The sequence below is a fragment of the Salvia hispanica genome, chromosome 6 (genome assembly GCF_023119035.1).
Source record: "Salvia hispanica cultivar TCC Black 2014 chromosome 6, UniMelb_Shisp_WGS_1.0, whole genome shotgun sequence".
Taxonomy (NCBI): domain Eukaryota; kingdom Viridiplantae; phylum Streptophyta; class Magnoliopsida; order Lamiales; family Lamiaceae; genus Salvia; species Salvia hispanica.
Window position 1 is genome coordinate 45,498,240 of NC_062970.1, and position 9,263 is coordinate 45,507,502.

Here is a 9,263-nt window from a genome sequence, read left to right on the forward strand (position 1 = left end):
AAAATAAGTGGGCAGTATAAGATTTTATGTTGCTATGTATCTCGTGGGTCGTGTAAATGTTATGTATACACTCTGGGAGGAGGAGGGTCGTGGAGAATCATCTCCGCAACAACACCAGACCTCCCTGAACTGCAAATTGATAAAAAAGTTGTATTTTGTAACGGAAATTTTCACTGGTTGGTATCTGGTTTTGAAAAGAAACGAATCATTTGTTGCTTTGATCTTGAAACCGAGCTCTTTACCAGTTTTTCCATTCCTCCTCATGTCTTCGGTAGCGGCATAAATGGAAAATATCGATTATTTATTTTGGAGGGCCGACTGTGCTTTTGCCATCATTATTCATGTGGTCTTGATACAACTGTTGGCATTTGGTGGATGGATAAGTATGGAGATGAGAATTCGTGGGTAAAAGTATATACCTTCAACGCACCACGAAATACCAATGAAATCATTTCTTTCCTGAAAGTGTTGGACAATGGTGACTTGTTGTTCGCAATTAATTATGATCATCGCCTATTCATCTACTCCAAAAGTACAAAAGATGTCATGAGATTTAGTCATTTCCGTCGGTCTGCTTCTGATCGTTACAACTATATCGCTACTTATACTCCAAGCTTTCTTTCGCTCAAAGCTATGGGAGTTCAAAACGTTCAGTCACTATATTTGTGCTCGTAGCTATTGAGAATCACAATGTTTATTCAGTCTGATACGGGCACAGCAGACGACCAACAGCCGGTGAGCGATCAGCCACTTTCTGACCAACCGAAAGCCGAATCATACGTTTAGTCTGATACGGGCAAGTCCAGAAGGCCGAATCATACGTTTAGTCTTTTTATTTACTGTCAGTAGCATTATTTTTGAACCTTTCTTTAATTTTGTTCTTTTAATTTATCTTGAGTCGGGCAAAAAACTATAAAGCCCACACCGGGTTTTCTTTGCAGTTCTTTCCCGGGTGTTGTACCATGTCGAACTGCCTAAGTGTAGGGAATATATAGATCTCTTATCAACCATCATCAATAAGAAATCTAATATTCATATGTAGCAAATTTTGGGGGACGGAGGTAGTATTATTTTTCTCCTTTTACAATTAGGGTTTCCTCTTGAAACCCAAATTTTCTTTCGCTCAAATCAATGGGGTTTCTTTCGTCCAAATTTTCTTGTTCAAGCATTGAGTTTTGATTAGGCTAAACATTTCTGAAGATTTCATAGATTATTGTAGTAATCCTTTATGTCTATTCCTCATATTAATGTTTTTAGTTTTATTTCGTTCGAATCTTTTTTTATAAAATGATTGACATTTTCTTTATTTGTAATGTGTCATACCATTATATTTGATTAAAATTGCTCCTACATTCCGGCTATAAACTCAACATATTTTATGGCATTCTATTGGGGAGTGTCCACTAAAGGGATCTGGACCACTAATTAAAGTATAAATGATATGGAAGATTAAATAAAAAATTATATATTATATAGATTGGTCATCTTTCAATTGTTTATAATATTATAATCCAAACTCAAGATCAAATCTCCACCCTTAGATTTTAAAATGAGTGGATGAAATTAAATCTTACGAATTTCAATAAATAGTAGACAAAATATCACCAAAAGGGTAAGATCGTCATTTTGTTATCATATCATAATTTTCGTATTTTTTTTTATATTAACATGACATGAGTATTTCAACACAAGTACACAAAAATATCAATCCAATTTTATTAAAATTTTACATGCATTATATTGAGATTTTACATGCATAATATTGAGATTTTATATGCATTATATTGAGATTTCGTCAAATCATCAACAAACACGAAAACTGAAATAAAAATCATCAAATTTCATAGTCATATCATAATTTTTGTATTTTTTTATGTTAACATAGTGTATTACAAATATCAACACAATGACATTAGTATTTCAACACAAGTACACGAAAATATCAACCCAGTTTTATTGAGATATCATCAAATTTCATCATCCGAACATCGTCGGAACATATGCAATTGAGATCTCGTTAGAATCCTTATAAAATTACCTTTAATATTTTTTGCAAAAAAATAATTTAAATTGAGAGAATTACGTAAATTTAAAGTTTTAGGATAATTTTAATAAGAGGAGATTGACATTAATACCTTTAATTTTATTTAATAATTATTTAAATTTAAAATATAATACACTTGACATTATATCAAACCACTAGATCTCTTAATCTAATGATTAAAAATTGGCCTTAGTTTTGGATTGTTAATTAGTTAGCAATTGATCACCTCCCTTATATAAATACTAAAAAAAAAAGATGTCTGGCATCTTTTAGGGATGTAATTTATGTTTCTAAATAATCATCTACGTATATAAAACATCTTCAGTTTTGATATCCTAACTAAAATTAAAAAACATAAACGAAAGCAATAAAGACAAATTAAAGAACACTATTATATACTCCCCCGTCTTGAAATAGGAGTCCTATTTAGTTATGGTAAGGGTTTTAAGAAAATTTTTGAGACGATGAAATGAAAATAAGTGACAAATTTTCAGGGACGGCGACTACATCATTAGAGAAGAAAGATGATTTTTGAGTGGAAAAGTGTGGTATTGTAAATTCTTGATATTATACATTTATAATACTCCCTCCCTCCCATAAAAATATATGCATTTTTCATTTTCATTCGTCCCACAGAAATATTTAGATAATGTAGGTCTCTCTATCCACTAACACTACTTTAACTATCATTGTCTTCTCTCTTACTTTACCATACCGTTCTTCACCTTTCTCTTACTCTACTAATTTTGTCTTAATTCTCGTGCCATACCAATTGCTCATATATTTATGGGACGGAGTGAGTAATATAATACGTAATTATAGTATGATTAAATTAATAGGATAGAATAGGTATATATATAATCCGTAGAATAGATTTTCCCAATATTAATGGATTATGAAAATATTATAAGAACTCCAAATACGATCCTGTCGTTTAGAAATCTACTTAACTTATTTACAACGTTTCCCGATTTGAATAGTATTGATCAGTTATCAAATTAAGTGGACAATATAAAATTTTATGTGTTTTTAATCAACGTCGTTCATGCCATTGCGAGATATACACCCTAGAAAACGGAGGAGGGTTGTGGAGAAAGTTCGCAGAACCAACACCAGGTACCCATGTATTAAACTACCATTATACTGCTGCATTTTTCAACGGAAATCTTCACTGGTTGGTATATTTCAATTATACTTATACCTTGGTTTGTCGTTGCTTTGATCTTGAAACTGAGCTCTTCACCACTTTTTTTGTTCCTCAAAATTATGTGGACAAAAATGAAATATTATTTAGTGGAACAAATCGACTATGTATTTTGGAGGGCCGACTATGTTTCTGCGATATTTTACCGAGTAATCATTATGTTATTTGGTGTATGAAAAACTATGGAGATGACAATTCTTGGAAAAAGAAATACGTCTTCTACCAACCACCAAATATACGTGGACTTGCTGTTTTCCCGCTCTATGTTTTGCCAAATGGTGATTTGTTGTACGCAGTGGATTCAAAAAACCAACTATATATCTACTCCAAGAAAAGTAGAACTGTGACATGTGGTCCTCTTAAACAATTTTTATGTATTTCTTCCTATATCGTCGTTTATAACCCAAGTTTTGTTTCACTCAAAACTATGGGTATTCAAAATGTTCAAGCATTGACTTCTTAATAAGATAAACATATATGTAGCTTTCATAGATTCTTGTACTCCAATATTAATGGATTATTATCAAAATATATATAAGTTGTGCATGAATTGTCATCCAATATTAATGGTGTATGAAATTATATATAAATTGTGTATCAACTCCGTCCCATTTAAAATGAAACATTTGAAAACCGGCACGAGATTTTATGTAGTGTTATTTTGTGAGTTGATGAGGAGAGAGTAAAGTAAGAGAGATGAAAAAGTAGAGATAGAGTTGTTTCCATTTTAGGAAACGTTTCATTTTTAATGGGACAAACAAAAAAGGAAAACGTTTAATTTTTAATGGAACAGAGGGAGTATCAATCAATATTAATGGATTATGAAAATGTAAATAAATTGTGTACCAACTATATATCAACCAATATTAATGGATTATGAAAAATATATACATAAGCTGTGTATGAATTATCATCCAATAATAATGAATTATGAAAATAAAATAAGAACTCAAAATACAATAATATCGAAATGAAATTTGCTTAACATGATTTAAATCGTTTCCGATTATAGTAGTATGATTATAATAACTCTAACCACAAAAGTGCTTACTATAATAACTTGAGAAAAAATATGATTTCTGAGGGGTGAAAAAAAGTTGATAATGTATTTGTAGTTTCGAAAATTATTGTTTAAATTTTTTCATCTGAATGTATTGATAATTCGGTTAAGATTAATGAAATACATTACCGCGTCATATCCTATTTCAAAATTTTATAATAAAGTGTCACTGACCAAAAAACTATACTAATTAACCTCCTATTTATTCAATCAATTATTCGACTTAATTATACTAACTAAAAAGTCACAAAATTAGCATATTAAAATTAAACTAATTTCTAAAAGTCTTATCCGATTCTCGATGAATCCTCCTCATACTTGTTCTGAAAAAAGCGTTCATTATTGTTTTGTAATTGATTCTACTAATGGCTTGCTTTTGGCAATGGATTTATGCACTCGTACTCTTTTCGTACGCAATCCAATGGCTCGTGAATATGTGTGCTTCCTCCTTTGGACAAGAATTGTCGTGAGTGTAGGTACGTATTTGGGCTCAGAGTGAACAAAATAAGTGGACAGTATAAGGTTTTATGTTGCGAAATATCTTTTGGGTCATGTAAATGTTATGTGTACACTCTGGTAGGAGGAGGGTCGTGGAGAATCATCTCCGCAATGGAAATCTCCACCGGTTGGTATCGTATTTTGATTTTGAAGAGAAATACCTTGTGTCTATGATAACGACATACATGGAAAATATCAACTATGTATTTTGAAGGGCCGACTGTGTTTATTCGATTATTTACGTGGTTATAGTACTGTTGTTATTTGGTGGATTTTAAAAATATGTATATAAGTTGTGTATGAATTATAATCCAATATTAATGGATTATGAAAATATTATAAGAACTCAAAATACAATCATATCGAAATGAAATTTACTTAACATTATTTACATCATTTCCGATTATAGTAATATTATTATAAGAACTCTAACTTCAAAAAGGCTTGCTGTAATAACTTGAGAAAAAATATTATTTTTGTGGGGATAAAAAATTTGATTTTTGTAGTTTTATAAATTATTGATTTAAGTTTTTTCATCTGCATGTATTGATAATTTGGTTACCATGATGGGAGATTTTCTTACAAATCTGCCCGAACAGGTTACGAGAGAGATAATTGAAAGGGTCCCGGTTAATAGCCTTATCAGGTGCAAGTGTGTTCGTAAATCATGGCGCAGTCTGATAAATGAGCCTGAGTTTAAGACCTCATATTCTCCAAAACCATGTCTCGCTTTCTCTTATGAAAACAAGTACATGGTCTACGATGACGAGGCACGCAAGCCACTTTTCCGATTCTCGATGAACCCTCCACGCACTATTTTTGCAAATAGTGTTCCGTATAGCGTTGTAATTGATTCAACTGATGGTTTGCTTTTAACAAGGGGTGGATACACTGATACTCTCTATGTATGCAATCCATTGACTCGTGAATATGTGGAGCTTCCTCCTCTAAATAAGAACGACCACAACTACGTATTTGGATTTGGAGTGAGCAAAATAAGTGGGCAGTATAAGGTTTTATGTTGTGAAGTATCGTCTGAGTCGTGTAAGTGTTACGTGTACACTCTGGGAGAAGGAGGGTCGTGGAGAACCATCTCCGCAGCGACACCTGGCAGCCCTATACTGCGTTGCACTAATGCTTTATTTTGTAACGGAAACCTTCACTGGTTGGCATCTTATTCTGATTTTGAGGGAAAACACTTGGTTTGTTGCTTTGATCTTAAAACCGAGCTCTTTACCAGTTTTTTCCTTCCTCCTCATGTTGGCAAACATGGAAATTGTCAGCTATGTATTTTGGAGGGTCGACTGTGCTTATGCGTTTATTTAGACGGTCACAGGGTTGTTATTTGGAAGATGAATAAATATGGAGATGGGAATTCTTGGGTAAAAGAATATACCCTCTGCCTACCACCGGATACCGGTGGACTCATTTGTCCACTTAAAGTGTTGGACAATGGTGACTTGTTGTTGGCTTTGATTTTTGGTTTTCGCCTATTCATCTACTCCAAAAACACTAAAGATGTCAAGACACATGCTCTTCTTCATCAATCTGGCTCTGTTGAGTACAATATCGCTGCGTATACCCCAAGCTTTGTTTCGCTCAAAGCTATGGGGATTCACAATGTTCAATCACTAAATTTGTACTCATAAAAAGCTTAGATATGGTATTGTCATTACATTTGGGTTCCTCTAGCCTTACAGATTTCCTTGCATTTTTTTTCATTTTAATAGGTCCTTATGTACTTTTAGGTTTTATTCTATTTATCCTTATTTATTGAATAATTAATTATTCTTTATCTAATTATTATGTTATCAATTGTTATGGATTATATACGTTAACACATAGAGACATGTTAGATTGCTAACTATCTTAAATTAATAATGATGTTGTATCAACATGCATGTTATAGTGTCAACATGAAGACATTTGTATGTAAACTAAATTTTGTAACTTAAAACATAACTTTGGATGATTTATGTTCAATCCATAAGTTTCAAAAAGAACAGAAGTATACCATAACTTTACTATCTTTAGCAATTATAACATAAAAAATCAATGAAATTTGTGTTTTAAATCATAATTTTTGGTTAATTTCTAGACAAATTGACATTGTTATAGTGGCCAATCTTTTAGGTGATTATTATGTACGCAGTGAAGATATATTGACAAAAGCTACAAAAGTCACAACAAATTTCATTAGAATTTTATATGAAACACTTACGAAAGGTAAAAAAGTTATAAAATTGATCAGAAGTAGCCTAAAAGTTATGATTTATATGACAATTTTGTTCTTAATATTTGTAAGAATAAACAAGGGAGAAGGAAGAAGAAATGTAACAACAATAGATTTTGCAGCTATAGAATTCGATATTCATTGATATAATTAGTGAACCCGTTGCGCGATTTTTTCTCAATTATCATCAAATATTAATGGATTATGAAATTATATATGACTCTGTATGAATTATCATGCAATACTAATGGATTATCAAAATGTACATAAGTTGTGTATCAATTATCATCCAATATCAATGGATTATGAGAGTATTATAAGAACTCAACATACAATCATATGGAATAGAAATTTAGTTAACTATAATTAACATGATTTACAACCTCTGATTATATTAGGATTATTATAAGAACTCTAACTACAAAATGACTTGATAACATAACTAGAAAAGAAGGGTGATTTTTGAGGGGGAATGGTTCCAGTATTTGTACAGTAGTTTCCTAAATTATTGATTTTTGATGGGTGAGAGGTTGATTTGGTTATGATGAAGGAAGATTTGTTCACAAATCTGCCGGAACAAATGACGAGAGAGATCTTGGGAAGAGTCACGTTTAAAAGTCTTATCAGGTGCAAGTATGTTTGTAAATCATGGAACGATATGATAGACGTGTCTGAGTTTAAGTCCTTGTATACTTCAAAATCATTTCTCGCTTTCTCTTACGAAGACATGTTCACAATCTACGATGGCAAGGCATGCAAGCCACTTTTCCGATTCTGGATGGATCCTGGTCCCCTTCATTATGGAGATACTGTTCGATCCCTATAGTGTTGTAACTGATTCAACTGAAGGTTTGCTTTTGGCGAGGGGTGGATCAAGTAAAATTCTTTTTGTATGCAATCCAATGACCGAGGAATATGTCGTGCTTCCTTGTTTGTATGACAATATATGGATATATGGATTTGGATTAAGCAAAATAAGTGGGCAATATAAGGTTTTAAGTGGACCAGTATTTTCTGGGTCATATCTTGTATACACACTAGGAGGAGGAGGGTCGTGGAGAAGCATCTTCGCATCTCCACCAGGAAGCCCTGTTATGCTTCACAACAATGCTATATTTTGCAACGGAAATCTTCACTGGTTGGTATCTCATTTTGATTTTGAGGACAGATACATGGTTTGTTGCTTTGATCTTGAAACAGAGCTTTTCAACAGTTTTGCCCTTCCTCCTCATGTCAGTGATAGCGACATACATGGCAAATATCGGCTGTGTATTTTGGAGGGCCGACTATGTTTATGCTATTGTTTAGGTGGTTAGAATGTTGTAATTTGGTTCATGAATAAGTATGGAGATGTGAACTCTTGGATAAAAGAATATACCTTCCACCTACCACAGGGTACCGGTCTACCCGTAATTTCTCCCCTCAAAGTGTTGGACAATGGCGACTTGTTGTTCGCAATGAATTTACGTTGTCGCCTATATATCTACTCCAAAAAGACTAAAGATGTCATAACACTTAGTCATCTTGATCTATCTACCTCTCTTTATTACAACATCGCTACTTATACTCCAAGCTGTCTTTCACTCAAAGCTATGGGAATTCACAACGTTCAGTCACTACATTTGTACTGATAGCTATTGGGATTCACAATGTTTAATCACTAAATTTGCACTCTTTAAGATTCACAATTTTTTGTCACTAAATTTGTACTAGGGAAGCTAAAACCCATGTGGATTAATTGTCATTAATTTGGGTTCCTGTACCTTTATAGATTTTCGTCAATTTTTTTCTTCATCTATGGTTTTTATTTTATTGAATCCATATTTATAGAACGATTAATTATTTTGTCATCTATATATGTTAGTATCATAAATTGGTAATTCTCACGGTTTTTAGCGAAAGAAAGCTTGTACCGTAAATGGTGATGTTATAATAATTAGCAAAATGGGTATATCTTTTAAGAATACGATATGTTGATCTATGCAAACTCATTCTTAATACAAAAATACAGAGTCAAGCATACGAAGGGTATTTGTAGGTCATTGTTAGCTTATTTTTAGGTCATTATAGTAAGAATGACATAAAACGATTTTAACATGACCTCAAACCCGAATGTTATAATATGACCTAAATTGCTTTATAATAACCCTCCGTGTTTTTTTTACTTATTGACCACTAGATTGTCAAATATGATGGTCAGGATTTGGCCTGGATTTTATATTGA

General features: G+C 32.4%; 2 protein-coding genes across 2 annotated transcripts; both read left to right on the forward strand.

Moving 5' to 3' along the window:
* The first annotated feature begins 5,372 nt into the window (after positions 1-5,372).
* On the forward strand, positions 5,373-6,455 carry LOC125195502 (F-box protein At3g07870-like). The gene has a single exon (XM_048093645.1). The coding sequence runs from the start codon at positions 5,373-5,375 to the stop codon at positions 6,453-6,455; it is 1,083 nt and encodes a 360-aa protein (XP_047949602.1).
* Positions 6,456-7,782: 1,327 nt separating this feature from the next.
* On the forward strand, positions 7,783-8,355 carry LOC125195503 (F-box protein At2g23160-like). The gene has a single exon (XM_048093646.1). It carries the CDS (start codon positions 7,783-7,785, stop codon positions 8,353-8,355), a length of 573 nt encoding a protein of 190 aa, XP_047949603.1.
* The last annotated feature ends 908 nt before the right edge of the window (positions 8,356-9,263 follow it).